The 16,503-nt window shown below is 56.9% G+C and overlaps 1 protein-coding gene across 1 annotated transcript in view; it reads left to right on the plus strand.

The window, feature by feature from the left end:
* Nucleotides 1-16,503, plus strand: part of MYO15A (myosin XVA) — a 50,129-nt gene that overhangs the window by 22,706 nt on the left and 10,920 nt on the right. The window contains exons 26-55 of the mRNA XM_016196490.2: nucleotides 8-138; nucleotides 634-729; nucleotides 1,701-1,936; nucleotides 3,312-3,493; nucleotides 3,799-3,871; nucleotides 4,059-4,250; nucleotides 4,494-4,636; nucleotides 4,762-4,856; nucleotides 5,377-5,491; nucleotides 5,697-5,764; nucleotides 5,848-5,925; nucleotides 6,091-6,271; nucleotides 6,375-6,507; nucleotides 6,797-6,902; nucleotides 7,060-7,132; nucleotides 8,254-8,375; nucleotides 8,568-8,627; nucleotides 9,060-9,135; nucleotides 9,429-9,544; nucleotides 9,643-9,761; nucleotides 10,676-10,817; nucleotides 11,486-11,597; nucleotides 11,687-11,761; nucleotides 12,209-12,387; nucleotides 12,847-12,962; nucleotides 13,181-13,253; nucleotides 13,491-13,563; nucleotides 13,817-13,890; nucleotides 14,127-14,209; nucleotides 15,551-15,681. Coding sequence (XP_016051976.2) covers nucleotides 8-138; nucleotides 634-729; nucleotides 1,701-1,936; nucleotides 3,312-3,493; nucleotides 3,799-3,871; nucleotides 4,059-4,250; nucleotides 4,494-4,636; nucleotides 4,762-4,856; nucleotides 5,377-5,491; nucleotides 5,697-5,764; nucleotides 5,848-5,925; nucleotides 6,091-6,271; nucleotides 6,375-6,507; nucleotides 6,797-6,902; nucleotides 7,060-7,132; nucleotides 8,254-8,375; nucleotides 8,568-8,627; nucleotides 9,060-9,135; nucleotides 9,429-9,544; nucleotides 9,643-9,761; nucleotides 10,676-10,817; nucleotides 11,486-11,597; nucleotides 11,687-11,761; nucleotides 12,209-12,387; nucleotides 12,847-12,962; nucleotides 13,181-13,253; nucleotides 13,491-13,563; nucleotides 13,817-13,890; nucleotides 14,127-14,209; nucleotides 15,551-15,681 — 3,453 coding nt within the window. The remainder of the gene's footprint in view (nucleotides 1-7; nucleotides 139-633; nucleotides 730-1,700; nucleotides 1,937-3,311; nucleotides 3,494-3,798; nucleotides 3,872-4,058; nucleotides 4,251-4,493; nucleotides 4,637-4,761; nucleotides 4,857-5,376; nucleotides 5,492-5,696; nucleotides 5,765-5,847; nucleotides 5,926-6,090; nucleotides 6,272-6,374; nucleotides 6,508-6,796; nucleotides 6,903-7,059; nucleotides 7,133-8,253; nucleotides 8,376-8,567; nucleotides 8,628-9,059; nucleotides 9,136-9,428; nucleotides 9,545-9,642; nucleotides 9,762-10,675; nucleotides 10,818-11,485; nucleotides 11,598-11,686; nucleotides 11,762-12,208; nucleotides 12,388-12,846; nucleotides 12,963-13,180; nucleotides 13,254-13,490; nucleotides 13,564-13,816; nucleotides 13,891-14,126; nucleotides 14,210-15,550; nucleotides 15,682-16,503) is intronic.

Genomic DNA, 16,503 nt, shown 5'->3' on the forward strand with positions numbered 1-16,503 from the left:
TCCACAGGCCTCAGGACAGCCCAAGTGCCCCGGGTGGCCTCTGTGCGGACTCCCCGGCTCCAGGCTGAGCCCCGTGTCACTCTTCCCCTGGATATCAACAACTACCCCATGGCCAAGTTTGTCCGGTGCCACTTTAAGGTAAAGGCTGGCATAAGCCAAGCAGCCCAGGCCAGTGGGTGCAGATATATTAGTATTGATACTGTCCTCAGCCTGTGGCAGGCTCCTGTCCACGCCCTGTGGCATCAGGTATGAGCCCTTCCATCAGCTGCTGGATCATGAGGAGTCTGGGGCACCCATGGGGGCCTGGATAGCAGTGGAGGGTCCACAGGGCCTCGGGAAGTGGCCGTTTGCCAATCAGTGTGGAAATACATCAGAAATTTACAATTAACAATCGGTGGAGCTACAGTTTGTCACCCCTGCTTTAATTTTTTGTTCTCCAGGAAGGGCCTAGATGGGGGCTCAGACTGTCTCTACCACCACCTTTCTGAGGGCTGGTGTCTGCCCTCATCTACACATTGGGGACAGGAGCTCTTGCCTCCTAGGCGTTTGTGCTCCCATCTGGCACAGGGTAGTGGATCCAGATGTGCCTGTCAGCCCTGGCTCTGTCTCCATGTGTCTGCCCTGTGCCCTCAGGAACCTGCCTTTGGGATGCTGACAGTGCCCCTGAGGATGCCCCTCACTGGGCTGCCAGTAGAGTACCACGCAGAAGCCGTGAGCATCTTCAAACTGGTACGGGTCTGTCCAGACCACCTTTGAATTCGCAGCCCCTGCAGCTGAGGTCAGGCCATGGGACGACTCATCCTGCTCTCTGGAACCATCCACTAGTCAAAGCCACAAGCCAAGGAGTCGTCCTTGGAGGAGAGGTTTCTGTCGGGGGTCTGGCCTCCTCTCTGGGCTGAGATCTGGGGGTAGAGAGCTTTTCTTCTCCCAGTCTTCTTCCTGGCAAAAAGGCTGCGTCTCTGGACATTCCCAGGGACACCAAGAACAGATCCAGGTTCTCTCCTCAGGACTTCCCAGTCTGAAGGAGGAGGCAGAGCACATCTGGCCAGTGACCCACCAGCATGGACAGCAGGAGGCATGGAGGCTGGGAAGTCCAGACAGGTCCCCTGATCCAGCCCTGGGCAGGGTCAGATAGAGCTTCCTGGAGGAGAAGGCATTTGAGCTAGAGTAGGAGGAGGAGTCAGTCTCCCAGCCAGGGCAAGTGGAGAAGGCACAGAGAGAGGAGGAAGTTGATGTGGTTAGAACAGAGAAGCAGGAGTGCAGAGGCAAGGGAGTCAGGAGGCCTTGATTGACAAACCCGGAGCTTGGATTTCGTCCCAAGGGCCTTACAGAGCCAAGAAATGTGCTTCCATGGGAGGAACCTAGTCGGATATATGGCCCCTCTTGGGTCTGAATGGAGCCAGAGATGAGGTTCCTGTTGGAGGCCAGGGATGCTGGGCAGGGATAGTTTGTATGGGAGCTATAGAAGGTTCATGAGCAGGAGAGAGAGTCAGCATGCATGTTGGATCTTGACTTTTTCCCATGGCTGGAGTGAACTGCCTGGTCATTTGGTATAGGATTAACTATTATATTGTAACGTGGGGGACTTTTATATGGGCAGAGGGACACACGGGAAGGACATGACAGGGATGCGTGTTGGGGTTGGGAACCTGGCAGGAATGACTTTCCGAGAAGCCCAGGACAGTCTGTTTGTGGCCCAGATCCTGCGTTTCATGGGTGACCCCCACCTGCATGGTGCCCAGGAAAACATCTTCGGGAACTACATTGTACAGAAAGGGCTGGCAGTGCCCGAACTACGGGATGAGATCCTGGCACAACTGGCCAACCAGGTGTGGCGCAACCCCAGTACCCACAATGCCGAGCGGGGCTGGCTCTTGCTGGCTGCCTGCCTCAGCGGCTTTGCACCTTCCTCGCGCCTCAGCAAGTACCTGCTCAAGTGAGTGGAACCTGGGGGCTGGGATGAGGACAGTGACCCTGGCACAAGGCCAGGGTGCAGTATTAAAGGTCAGGCCAGGAGTGAGGCCTCTGTGCATGAAGCTCAGGCACGGAGGGCAGTCAGGGGCTGCTCTCTGTCTCCACTGGACTTACTGTGGAGGGTAGGGCTCTCAAAGCTCAGTGGGTGGCAAAACCAGGGTGTAGGGAATTTGGAAATGAGGCAGTGACCTCTCACATCATCGGGGTATAGTGAGGTGGTTAGAAGCATAGACTGGCAGTCTGCTTTCAAGTCCCAGCTCAACCATATCAGAGCTGTGTGACCTTAGGCAAATTACTTAGCCTCGCTGAGCCTCAGTTTCTTCAGTCTAAAATGGGAATAATAAGAATACCTACTTCATAGGCTGTGTGAGGATACATGTGAAGTGCTTAGATGGGCATGTGGTAAGTGCTAGGTGGGGGCAGCCGTTGGCAGCCCCTTGAGGAAGAGGGTGATGCTGTCACCCCACTGGGTGATAAGGGTGATTGGCAAGGAAAAGAGCTCAAGCAGGCCCTGGTGTGAATTCTCGCTGTGACACTTACCAGCTGTATGACCTGGAGTAAGTCATGGCTCCTCTCTGAACCTCTTCCCTTACCTATAAATTAGGGATGGTGACAGGACCACCTTACGGGTGGCTGTGAGCTACAGAGTGTAGAGAGGTTCACTGGGCCATGTGCAGTGGATGGGCAGCTCACTTGCCAGCCTTATGAATCTATGGCAATAGGGTAGGGCCACCTGCCTGTCCAGGGCTTCCTGTGGGCACAGCTCTAGTTCCCTCTTGTAGCCACTGTGGTCCCGCTCCTCTGCTGCTCCTGGCCAGGCACCCCAGCAATTGAGAGGGGGACAGGGAGCCAGGCATGAGGAATGCCTGCCACTGGTAGGGATCAGGCTCAGTGGTCCAGGTCAAGTTGAACTCTCACAGCCATCTCTTGTATAGGTGAGAACTTGGCAGCAGGCTCAGAGAGGACAGATAACCAGCCAGGGTTGCCGGGTAAAAGAAGGGAGGGCAGAGTCCTCCAGAGTCCCATTTCTTGCCCACATAGTGCAGCAGACCCTACCCTATCAATGACATTTTGCTCCAACAAGCTTAGGTGGGCCATCCTGGGACCTCTTTGGCCTATCCTTGTAACTCCATGCTGGTTTGAAATACTTTTGGGCTAGCCTGGTACCCTTCTTTTCTAGCCTAGCCTCAGAACTCTGGGGTATCCTAGGACCTTTTCGGCCTCACCTTAAAGTTCTGGGCTAGCCTGGGCCTCCCTTAAACTAACCTCAGAATTCTCCCCCACCCTGGGCTAGCCTCAGATCTGTCTTCATCTTGGCTCTAACTCTTACCTATCAGGTTTGTGTCTGATTATGGGCAGAATGGCTTCCAGGCCGTGTGTCAACGTCGCCTCATGCAGGCCATGGGCCGGGCCCAACAGCAGGGCTCTGGGGCTGCCCGCACCTTCCCTCCGACCCAGCTTGAGTGGATAGCAACCCAGGAGAAGGCCAGCATGGCTTTGGAAGTGGGCTGCTTTAATGGTGAGCTGCCTTCTCCCGCCTTGGTTGCCTTTCCTCCCTCAGGCCCCAGTATGCTCTGGGTCAGGAGAAGTCACAGGAGGTTCTAGAGCTGGGGAGGGGCCTGCTGGATGTGGCCCTGGAAAGAGGTCTTCCTGTGGGTGTGGAGTTGACCTGGAATGTGGAGAAGGAGCTGCGGCAGAAAAGGTGCAGACCTAGGATCCTGGGCAAGAGTGAGCGACCTAAGCGCAGGAAGTGGGCAGAGGAGCAGTAGAGCTGGACCGACTGCAGGTTTCCCAGGCTGAGCTCAGCACCTGCTCTTGTCCCAGGTGACCAGTTCTCCTGCCCAGTACACTCCTGGAGCACAGGGGAAGAGGTGGCTGGAGACATTCTAAGGCACAGGTTGGCACCTGAATGACCTGCCCAACACATCCTTATGCACCTGGGAAGGAGGGAGGGAGGGGAAGGAGGCCAGATTCCGCAAAGGGCCCCACGGGGTCCACTCTGGGCATGCCTGGGGTCTGCCTATATCCCAGAGTCTCCTCTTGGCTTCATCCCTCATTTATATCCCTTCATATGCTGTCACCAGGGGGCTGGCAGACGGCTGGCGGGGCTGGACAGTGGCCATGAAGAATGGGGCTCAGTGGGCAGAGCTGGCAGGCCATGACTACGTGCTGGACCTGGTGTCAGACCTGGAGCTGCTCAGGGACTTCCCACGACAGAAGTCCTACTTCATTGTGGGTGCAGAAAAGCCCATGGCCACCAGGGGAGGCCTGAGAGCGTAGGTGGCTACCTGGGCCCCCTCATACAGATCCTGTCCCAGCACAGGACTGCCCCTCTTGGCTGCTGGGAGCAGCTGAGTTCTGAACTTGAGCTTCAGGGTTCAGAAGGAGATGGGTCTTACCAAAGGGCCCTGCCTTAAAGAGTCATTCAATTCCAGAGTACTGTATTGGGGGGGGGGGGGGTGCTGGGAGGGCCTGGGTCTCTCGAGGGGTCAGATGCTCTGTGTTCATCTTTCCCACAGGGTGTTTGGGAACAGCTGGGACTCGGACGAGGACACCCCTACTAGGCCCCAGCCACAGGGGCATGTGCCCAAAGTCGCTGACTCCAATGGGTACTGCAGCCACAATGAGGACAGTGCAAATGGGGAGACTGAGGCCCAGAGAGGTACAACCACCCACCGAGGTCAGCCAGCAGTGGCCACTGTCTCTGGTGGGGAGGGAACCTGGGGGCTGGGTAGGTGATTAGCAGGAGAAAATAACTTTACTTTTGTGTGTGTCCCCCACTACCAGACTTAGACAGCCTTGGAGAGCCTGCTGTGTCCCACAGAGGGCTGGACTGCTACCTGGACAGCCTCTTCGACCCTGTGCTGTCCTATGGGGATGCGGTAGGGATGAGTGGGGTATTTGCAGACAGCAGGCACAGCACGTACACACCAAGTCACACACATCCACAGGGTGACATAGCCAGGGCCATGGGTGGCATGTCTCATCTGGGTCCCTGCTGGGGACTCAGCAAAGGATGAGGGTACTCTCTCGGCTAGAGATGCTCCTGGATAGAGGCCCAGGACCTCCCCCATGTCCTGTGGGAGCCAGCCCCCTCAGACACCCTTGCTCACTCTGAGAACTCCCAAGGGCCCCTCCATGGCATGATGTGCAGCCCTGAGCAGCAAATAGGCCCTCTCTGAGCCTCAGTTTACTCCTTTGTGAAAGGCGTGTGGTGTGTTGGGAGCTTGCAAGGTTGTGGGAGGCCTGACAATGCACATGGGCAGAGGCTGGGCATACAGCAGACACTGGGCCGGTGGGAGGCCCCTGGGATGGGGGAGGAGGCTGGTGTCAGGTGCCGTTGCCTTGGAACCTTGGGAGGACAGCATTGAGGCGGTCACTCGAGCCACCTGCTGCCCCCAGGACCTGGAGAAGCCAACAACCATTGCCTACCGTATGAAAGGGGGAGGCCAGCCTGGTGGAGGTGGCAGTAGCAGCACTGAAGACACGCCCAAGAGACCCCCAGAGCCAAAGCCAAGTCAGTGCCTGCCCCAAGGTTGGGTCCAGGGTTGGGCAAGGCTGGGATCCCCGCTGGTTCTCTGGGCTCCTTCCCGTGCTAAAATGGAGGCAGCCATGGGCATGGTGGAGGTGAGACAACTGGGGGGTGGGATGTGGTAGGAAATTCCCATTTCCCTCATCTCCCACACTTTGGGATCTGCTCCCTCTGACCCGGCTCCCTGAAGTCCCAGGCCTGGATGCCTCCACCTTGGCTCTGCAGCAGGCCTTCATCCACAAGCAGGCTGTGCTGCTGGTGAGTGGAGAGGGACTGTGGCAGAGGGGCAGGGAGTCCCCAGAGCATGGGCCTGCCTGGTAATCACCACCGCTTCTCCTCAGGCCAGGGAGATGACCCTGCAGGCCATGGCACTCCAGCAGCAGCCCCTGAGTCCCACCCCACAGCCCTTACCCCTTGAGGTGAGCCTGGCTGCCCAAGTGAGTGCTGTGCTGCTCCAGGGCATCATTGTATTCATTGTACCTCTCTGAGCTAGGACCCCCACAGCCCATCCTGGGCAGACATGGAATCTCTGAGGGCAAGCTGATGTGTCCCAGGAAGCTCACCTCACACCCTGCTCTCTGCAGAAGCCCCTAGCACCAGAGGCACGGCCAAAGTTCATAGGCACTGGACCCCCAGCCAAGCCTGTGCTCCTGCGCTCCACTCCAAAGCCCTCAGTCCCAGCCCCTCTGGCCAAGGCCCCCAAGCCCCCCACCAAGCCTGTGGCTGCCCCCATTCTAGCTCAGGACCGGGCTTCTCCAGAAACCAGTAAGTGTCCTATCCCTGCTGCGGTGCTGGTGGGAAGTTTCCCAGCACTGCGGGACTGGGAGGTGTGGTCTCACCCTGTCCCCACCCTCACCCCTGCCCTCAGCTTTGCCCTGCCCAGAGCTGGTCCGGTACTCCACCCTCAACTCCGAGCACTTCCCGCAGCCCACACAGCAGATCAAGAACATCGTCAGGCAGTACCAGCAGCCACCGCAGGGAGGCCAGCCCAAGGCCCTCAGGTCAGCTCTGCCCCACCCAGCCCTCCAGCCCCTGCAGACGCTTGACCTCCTCACTGGGCCTGAGTGCCCAGCAATGTTTAGGGAGTGAATCTGTATATGCAGATGCTCCACATGATCCCCTCAGGCAGAGGGAGACGCAATTGCTTTCTAGGTTGTGTTGTGTGACTGCAGGCCTGGCTCTGATGAGAACCATTCTGGGCTCTCATTTATAATGACGGGGGTGGAGGAAGAGGGTCATTATTTTAGGAATTTGTGACTGGGAAGGGGAACTCAGTGTCCAACTCACCAGGAAGGACTGCGGAAGGGTGTTCGGGAAGCGGCCAGACCCCCATGAGGAAGCCCTGATGATCCTGAAGGGGCAGATGAGCCACATGGTGACAGCACCTGGTACTCAGGTGAGGGGCAGAGTCTGACTGTGCCCAGGCAGAATGAAGACAAAGTGGGGCTTCCAGGGGAGCCTCAGAAACCAGCTGCCCCATAAGGTGGGGCCCTGCTGCTTCTTTCTCCATGGGCCCACCTGTACCCCCTGAACACTTTTTGGGGTGGGGACAGGTGCCCAGGGAGGCCGTGGCCCTGGTGAAGCCAGTGACCAGCGCACCAAGGCCATCTGTGAGGCCCACTGCAGGTGAGGAGCAGGAAAGGGAGGGAGGGACAAGAGGGCAGGTGTCCAAGTGTATTAGTAAGTCTGTGTGGGCACAAGTGAGTCTCAGTCTGCATGTCAGTGGCAAGTGTGTCCATGTCCTGAGCCCATGTACACCTACTGTGTGGACATTTGTGAAGCATGTCAGCACTTAACACTGATTTCAGGCCAGGCCCACCCTGGCCTTACTAAATCTTCACTAAAACCCTAGACACAGTACCATCTCTACCTACAGATGTTACAGATGGAGAAACAGAGGTACAGGGGGTTAAATGACTTGCCCAAGATCACAGAGCATAAAAGTGTCAGGCCAGGGATCTAAATCCAGGCCTCCTGACATCACAGTTGGAGCCCTAACCTCTACATCCTTTGCCTCATGGTAGCCACAGTGGTCTTAAGAGAGAGAAATCAGCTCAATCAAGTTCCTGGCCAAAACACTCCAGCAGCTCCTAGGAGAAATTCCATAGTCCTCACTGTGGCCTACGAGATCTGCTCATCTCCCCAACCTTGTCTCCTCCCACTTTCCCCTTGGCACACTCTGTTCCTCAGTGTTACTGGACACACCACGCCCACTCCTGCCCTGTGGCCTTTGTACTTGCTGTTCCCTCTGCCTAGAATGCTGTTCCCCAAAAGGTCTTTGCCTGCCTGGCCCCTTCTTATCATTTAGGTCTCAGATGTCACCCCCTCAGAGAGGTCTGCCAGACTGCCCGCCTGAAGGACCCTCACAGACCAGCCCCCAGACCCTTTCCTAAATCACCGTTTTATTTTGACTCCTAGCTCCTAGCACTAGGAGCTTTGTCATTTTTGAATTGTCTCTTTCACCCACACTTGCCAGGAGACTCTAAACTCAAGTTAGGCGCCTTGTCTACCCCGTGACATCCTCAGCCCCTAGCAGACCTGCATACGTTAGGTACTCTACATATGTGTTGTATGAAGGGTTGGGCTGTATGAGTATTCCTTCATGCATGTGATCAGGTGTGTCTGTGGCCAAGGGGGTGGGATACCACTCTACCCCACCCCTTCCCCAACACGAGGTTGCCTAGAATCCCCTCCCCAGCTGGTCCCCCCTCCCCCCTCATGTCTTCCTGACTTGCTGTGCTCCTCAGCGCTTCCTTCGAGGTCGCTGGACCCTCCTGAGGAACCAGTGCAGACGCAGCTACACCGCCTCCCAAACCCCAATTTCTATGGCTACCAGGACACCCCCTGGCAGATCTTCCTGCGCAAAGAGGTGCCCGGAGCCAGGGGAGGGGCTGAATAGGGGCAGAGGGGCCCACCCGGATTGGAGAACCAGGTCAGAGTGGAGCTAAGCTAGAGAACCTGCCGCTGGTATAGAGCAGGGCTGTATCTAGGAGGTGGGGCCAGGTGTAAAGCAAAGTGAGGGGGCCTTTGGAAGGTCCTCACTGAAGCCCTACCCCCACAGGTGTTTTACCCAAAGGACAGCTACAGCCACCCTGTGCAACTAGATCTCCTGTTCCGGCAGGTGAGGCCCTCTCTTCCCTTTCTGCCTCAGTGTACTCAGCAGGGCAGTGGGTACATGGACTAGCTGTCTGCAAACTCTGCTTGCACATTCTTGAGCATGGTGTGAATGGGAAGCTGTTCTACTGTATCCCCTACTCCCATGATTAGGGTCAACAAGCCCACAGACCCATCTAACCAAACTCATAGTTTGTCTGAGTTAGACAGGGCCCAGAGGTCAAATCCAAGTTCCATTGTATAGATTGGAAAACTGAGGCCCGGGATAGGTGGCATGACTTGTGGAGGTAGGAGAAAGGAGAGTGTAAGTGGGATCTGATTTACTGAGATGACCCAACAGCTGCATACATGGAACTTCCACTCCTCCTAGAACAGTCCAGCTTGGGATCCCAGTTGGGGGAGTCCCTCTGGCCACCCACATTACAGCTCATTCCCGCAGATCCTGCATGATACACTCTCCGAGGCCTGCCTGCGCATCTCTGAGGACGAGAGGCTCAAGATGAAGGCCCTATTTGGTACCACAGTGGGAGGGAAGGGAAGGGATGAGCCTAGCCCCCCTCACCTCCCAGACACCCCTCCTTGCTCAGCTGCTGGGCTCTCCCATGGCCAGGCGACATGTCTGAGGTCAGCTCTACCTGCCAGGCTAGGTGGCCTGTGCCATCCCATCTACCTCTGTGTATTGGTTTCCCAGTCTGGGACTGGGAGCACAGCGATCTCCTACCTCCTTGCTGAGTGTCAGTCTTCCTCCCTGCAGTGTGGGCCAGCAGGGGATTCAGGGAAGGTCCTGACCCGACCTAATATCCCTTAGCACAGAACCAACTGGACACACAGCGGCCCCTGGTGACGGAGAGCGTGAAACGGGCTGTGGTCAGCACTGCACGGGACAGCTGGGAGGTCTACTTCTCCCGCCTTTTCCCTGCCACGGTACGAGCCACCTGCCAACCTTCCCCCACCCCTATCCCAGCCCACGGGCTTTAAGGACAAGGCTAGAAGACCATCATATGCCCTTATCCCCACCCCAGGGCAGCGTGGGCACTGGCGTCCAGATCCTAGCTGTGTCCCACACAGGCATCAAACTCCTCCAGATGGCCAGGGGCAACCGGGAGGCCAGTGGGCAGCTGCGTGTCCTGCGCACATACAGGTGACTGGCAGGCGGGTGGAAAGGGGGCTAGATGGACACTGGGGCACAGACTGGCATCAGCATTTTCTCACTGACTTTCTGTAGCCGATTACTGAGCATCTACAATGTGCCAGGCAGGCTCTGTGCCAAGCCCTTTAATCCAGCCCATTTTAGAGATGGGGAAATGGGCTCAGGGAGAGAAGGTGCTTGTCTCAGGTCACACCGCCAGGAAGTAGATGAGCTAGGAACCTGCCCTGCCATTCTGCCTCCCAGACCACACCCCAGCCCAGCCCTCACAGAGCTCACTGTAGTCAGGGACTGTTCTGGTGCAGCCTGGAAGGGGAAGGAGCTCCAGGGTGAGGCCTTGCTGAGTCCTCCGGCCTCCTGCCAACAGTCCCTTTTGTCCCTTACAGCACAGGACAGGAATGGAGGCTGGCTTGCCAGTTGAGTACAAGCTCCTTGCTTTAAAAAAAGGAGAGAATTTGTTTAATGAGATTGGATCCAGAGGCGAATAGATGATAGATAGATGATAGATAGATAGATGATAGATGATGATGATGATGATGATAGATAGATAGATAGATGATTGATAGATAGATAGACAGACAGACAGACAGATAGATAGATAGATGATAGATAGATAGATGATAGATAGATAGATAGATAGATAGATAGATAGATAGATAGATAGATAGATAGCAGAGAGTGGGAGGGACTGGTCTGTTGGTGCAAAGGGTAGTAGGCAATGAGCCGAAGCCACAGAGGGATCAAGAAGGGGAGGCTGGGGAAGTTCCTTGGGTCCCAGGCGCTCTGGTATAGTGGGGCTGGGTTTCGGGAATGGGACAGGGCAGGGGCAAATGGAGCAGGATGGGTGGAGTAGAGGGCGTCCCTCTGGTCATAGGTTCCTGCCCTCATGCCACCATCCCATCCTCCAGCTTTGCAGATATCCTTTTTGTGACCATCCCCTCCCAGAACATGCTGGAGTTCAACTTAGCCAGTGAGAAGGTCATCCTCTTCTCAGCCCGAGCTCAGCAGGTCAAGACCCTGGTGGATGACTTCATCCTGGAGCTGAAGAAGGTCAGGGCCCTCCTACAGATGCCCCCCACCCCACACCAAGAGTCGAGGGCCCCAAGAACAGGGCTCTCCCACCCCAGATACACCAGCCACACCTGCCTGGGAAGTATGGATATGTGTGTGTTAGTAGCCATAGCCTACATAGACTTCTGTAGGCTTTCGGGCCTTTGTGCAGGCTGTGCCTTCCACCTGGGATGCCCTTCAGTCTTTGTCTGCTCCTTCAAAAACCTTTTCTAATGCCCTCAAGGATGTCACAGCACCTCCTATGAGCTCCACAGCAGCTGTGCTCCTCACCCTCGTGCAGTGACTGCCCACCTCTGCTCACTGCAATGTCAGGGCCCACCCCCTCCCCTCCCCCAGCCTGGCAGCCCCCAAGCCAAGAATATGCGATCTCTGCCTCAGGCCCAGCATCTGGCCTCAGTGGGGAAGCTTTGGTAAGGGATAGAGGGGTAAGGCATATGCACGTGCTACAACACCCATCCATATTCACCAGGCTTGGGCCTCTAACCTTCTACCCTTCTACCTGGAATGCCCCACCCACTTTCACCTAGAAAATGTTCTCTGATGAACTGGGAGGGATGCCTGCAGATGTGAGGGGCAGGGGGTGGCCCCGGGCCTCTGGGAGGAGGTGGAAGGGACCGTGGCCCCTCACCCTGCCTCTGCTAACCTAGGACTCGGACTACGTGGTTGCTGTGAGGAACTTCCTGCCTGAGGACCCGTCGCTGCTGGCCTTCCACAAGGGCGACATCATCCACCTGCAGCTCCCAGAGTCCCCTCGAATGGGTCAGTGCCTTGGGATGAGGTGGGCACAAGAGGGGGAGGCTGGGCAATGGGGCCTCCCTGGCAATTGCTGACATAAGCCTGGCCCACAGGCTACAGTGCCGGCTGTGTTGTCCGCAAGAAGGTCGTGTACCTGGAGGAGCTGCAGCGTAGAGGCCCTGACTTCGGTAGGGAGCCTGGGATCGCCTGCACATTCCCCAGCGCTCCAGAACCTGGAAACCCTAAGCAGAGCTCACCTGGTTTCATGCGCCCACACTACATATGCAGGATGGGGGTTTCTCAGTGCCCCAAAGTGGTCTGGTCTGGCCTGGCCAGGTCTCCTAAGGTGACTCCCGGTGACCATCCAGCCCAGCCCTCTGCCTGCATATCTGACTGAAGGGTCTCTGTGGGCATTAGTGTTTCCATGTTTGTGCCACAAATGCTGCTCAACTTCCCACTGAGGGAAAGCCTTCCCTCCCTGAGCCTCCCGTGTCCTCATCTGTAAATAGGTTCCACGGCATGCCTCCATTGCCGAGCTTGAGGGAGCGACCAAGCTACGCCAGTGTCCCTAGAGAGTCCCTTAGTCCCAAGAGGACTCCCTCCTGTTTGCCTCAGACTCCTTCCCCGCCCCCTAGGCTGGAGGTTCGGGACCATCCACGGGCGCGTGGGACGCTTCCCTTCTGAGCTGGTGCAGCCCGTGGCTGCCCCTGACTTCCTGCAGCTGCCTGCGGAGCCCAGCAGGGGTCGTGCTGCTGCCGTGGCTGCCGCTGTGGCCTCCACAGCTGCTGCATGGGAGGTGGGCCGCAGGAGAGAGGTGAGATAGATGGGGCCAGCAAGGGGTCACCCTGACTGGAGGTGGATGGGAACAAGGCCAGCCTACGGTGTTGGCCAGTCCTGGGATGGGGTGAGTCTGATAGGGTTAGTCAGACGAGTGACCTGTGGATGTGACCCAAGATGGTTGGAGATGTGGCCAAATGGGGTAGAGAAGGGTAGAGTCAGCGGAAGGGTTATGACCAGGCCAGTGTGTCAGAATGGGGCCAGGTGAGTGGGACAGGGTGGGGCACGTGGAGTGTGTTAGCAAGAGGTAGAGTGAGGTCGGCTCCACCAGGCAGCTGGGGAGACCATCCCCAGGCAGGGATGGGCCCAGTGGAGGGCGTGGCCAAGTGGGTCAGGGGATGGGGTCCACTGGGCACATGGTGGCTGTGACCTGGTCAAGAGGGGTGGAGGAGCGACGGGGGTTAGACAGGCCCTCCTACCTCCTGCCCTCTTGCAGGGTTCCCCCATCAAGACTGGCTCAGCTGACCGTGAGGAGGACCGCCTGGCTCTCCCACCGTACACAATGCTGGAGTTTGCCCAAAAGTATTTCCGAGACCCTCAGAGGAGGCCCCAGTGAGTGGTGACCCTCCCCCCATCTCCACCCTAAGGAGGTCCTTCTGGACTTCTTGCAGCTGTCCAAGTGGGAAGGCCCCACCTCTGGTGAGGGGAGGAGGAACCATGCAGGTGTGAGGCCTACCTGCAGCCTTAGCTGTGGGAGCCTTCCCGTGTGGGAACAGGGTGGGGCCACAGGCTCAGAGACAAGTGGCCTGTGTGTCTACTTCCTGTTGTAGGGATGGCCTCAGGCTGAAATCCAAGGAGGGCCGGGAGTCCAGAACCTTGGAAGACATGCTTTGCTTCACCAAGGTGCCCATCCCCAGGCCTCAGTTTCCCCATCTGTAAAATGGTGATGCCCCTGGCACAGATAGCCTTGTCCTCATAGAGACCCCTGCTCTTAGCACTCTGAGGGCCTGAGAGCAGCATATGTCCCGTGTCGGCCTGGCTCCCTACTTGGACCCTCCTGTCATGAGACAGGATCCACCATGTGGCCCTCCTCTGTTCAGATGCCCCTCCCCCATCACGACACACCTCCTCCCCTCACAGACCCCGCTCCAGGAGTCCCTCATCGAGCTCAGTGACAGCAGCCTCAACAGGACGGCCACCGACATGTTCCTAGGTTTGAGGGTGGTACTGTGGCCAGGGCCCTGGGCCAGGTGGAATCCAACACTATCTGACCCCTGTCGTCACCACTCCCCTGGTCCTCAGATGCTTCCCCTCCCCCAAAGCAGACATGGGGCTCCTTTAAGAGAAGAGAAGGCCCTAGCTGCCCCTGGCCACAGCCTCTCAAAGAGGGGCCTAACCCTGGGGTCCCCTGAGGCGGGTGGACAGCTGGGGGTCTGGTGGCCTGAGTAGGATAGGTATTTCCACAGCTGTGATGCGGTTCATGGGGGACGCCCCACTGAAGGGCCAGAGTGAACTGGATGTGCTTTGCACCCTCCTGAAGGTCAGTCCAGCCGACTTTGCTAGATGCTCTGTTTCCTGTTCTGTGGCTCAGTTTCCCCATCTGCCAGCCAGAGTTGCAGAAGTTTGGGGTGGGCAGCTTCTTGTGTGGCCCAGAGAGGAGTGAATCCCACTGGTGGGGAGGGGACTGGAGAAGGGATACCAGGCCTATCTCCAAGTGCCCATTCTGTTCTTATGTGCCTGGTATGTGGCTTGTGAACCAGCCCCTCCCTCCTACAGCTGTGCAGGGAGCATGAGGTCATGCAGGACGAATGTTACTGCCAAATTGTGAAGCAGATCACAGACAACACCAGCACCAAGCAGTGAGTGGGCTGGGCCTTTACCTCCATCTTTCTCTCCTCCACTGTGTCCAAGTCCAGGAAGGGCAGCTCAGCCTCCCACTTCCCAGGCCTGTCCCTTCCCAGATTCTCTCGCCAGTCCTCCTCACTCAGTAGACAAAGCACATGTATTTGGAATTGCTTGGTCTGAGACAAGCCATTCCTGCTCTTGGAGCTTCAGTTTCCCCTCTGTAAAATGGCAGTGATAAGGTGTGAATCCAGGTTATTGGTTGCAAATGACAGAAACTCAGTTCAAGTTGGTTTAAGCAAAAGAGGGTCAAGGTAACTGGAAGGTCCAATATATGGCCTCAGGCATAGCTAGATCCAGGTATCACCAGGGAGCAGGCCTTTTCTATACCCTGGCCCTGTTTTCCTCTGTGTTGATATCATTCCCAAGCAACATCTCCCATTGATTTGCAAGATGGTGGCTCTGGAGAGACCTTTCCCAGCTCAGCAATCCCGGAGAAAGCAAGATTGACCCAATATTTGCAGCAAAAATTCCCCAATCCAGTCTCATCAGCCCAGCTTCGTCACAGACATATCCACCCCTATACCAACCACAGTGGCTAAGGCTATAGGGCCGTGATTGGTGAGGCCTGGGTCACTGCTGTCCCTAAATCAGTCATCACAGCCAGAGTGAAGCTGAACTCTAACTTGGCCACAGCTGGCTCTCATGCCCGTCTCCACACCACATGGACCCAGGGAGGGGTGGTGTGGACAAAGGAAGCATAAGTGCTGTCCCCAGACACTAGAGGTCCCCACAGGTGAAACTCTTGTACCAGGGCAGTGTGCAGGTGAACTGTGCTCACACAGGAGCAGCACGCAGCCAGTGCCCAAAGCATGTGCTGCTCTTGGTACCACTGGGCCCACTGTCTTGTCCCCATCTCCTCCATCTCCTCCACTTGCTCTCCACCCAGCTGGGAATTTTAGAGCCTCTCAGCATGTCCTCTAGTCCGTTACTCCCACTCCAGGCCTTATCTGCCATTACCTTCACACAGCCCCAGTAGGTTCCCCTTGCCCTCCTTCAAGGCCCTTCACCCAGGAGCCTCTTCAGAGAGATTCTACCCAGGGAAGGTGTTTCTTTGTGCATGCCGCGGGCCACATCCCCTTCCTTCCCTGCCTCCCACCCTGGCTTCCCAAGCAGAACATACCTTCTGCATGGCTTTGGGGCCACCTGCCCTGCTCTCACCAAGCAGGGAAGAACATCCCCAGAACATGGGAGCTGCCTGAGAACCAGAGACCTCCAGCCCTATCCAGGAGACTCCTGGCATGGCACCCTAGTGCTGTGGCCACCTGTGATGTGGTCCTATGTGTGTGTTCTCACAGGGACAGCTGTCAGCGAGGCTGGAGGCTGCTGTACATTGTGACTGCCTACCACAGCTGCTCTGAGGTCCTCCAGCCACACCTCGTTCACTATCTCCACAATGTGAGCCAGACCCCAGGCCTGCCCTTCCAAGGTGAGGAGCCAACAATAAGTGGGGACCCAGGGCCGAGGGCCTGTCTGTATGAGTACTGGCTGGGCAGCCAGTGGGAGGGGAGATCTGGAGGACCTGGCCCCTCACAGATGCCTAGGCAATGTTTACTGAGATTAATTCACTCCCCAAACATTTGTGGAGGTCCCGCAGGGGCTGATGCACTGGGTTGTCTGATATAATGGGTAGGGTGATATGTCAGAGGAGGTATTGGCTTCCCAGAGGAGGTGTTGCTCTGGGTAGGGATTTCTAGGTGGGCTGAGCGGCAGGAGCACAGGTCTGGAGGTGGGAAAGTGTGGCATGTGGAAAAAGAGAAGGCGGTAGCAAGGCCTGGAGTACTAGGGTGAGGCTCTGCTTCTCTGGTCTTTGGGAATCAACAAGGGTCTTGAGTGGGTCCAGGCAGGGGTGGGCCCAAAGCTAGTGACAAGGTCTCGGCCGGCCTTTCTGTGCTTGGGGTATGGAGGAAGGGGGCCACTCCTCAACGTCATTTCCAGCCTTGTTTCTATAGCAACTTCCTGGTCCCCCTAAGAAAGAGACCAGGGCCCCTGTGGTGACCACAGCAGCTGTGAAAGAGATGGGGGACCTCCCTTTCTCTGCCTGTGAATCCTCCTCTTTTATTTGATCAACACACACTCCCAGGTTCAGAGGTGACTAGGCCCAGCTCCAGGGAAGAGCTGGAGTCATGAAGGCAGCTCTGGATTTGATCCTCCCCAGGACAGGGTGAGGGCACTGCTTAGCCCAGGGGTGGGGAACCTTTTTCTGCCAAGGGCCATTTGGATATTTTTAACATCATTCATTGGCCATACA

This window comes from Miniopterus natalensis, chromosome 17 (assembly GCF_054644295.1).
Source record: "Miniopterus natalensis isolate mMinNat1 chromosome 17, mMinNat1.hap1, whole genome shotgun sequence".
Taxonomy (NCBI): Eukaryota; Metazoa; Chordata; class Mammalia; order Chiroptera; family Miniopteridae; genus Miniopterus; species Miniopterus natalensis.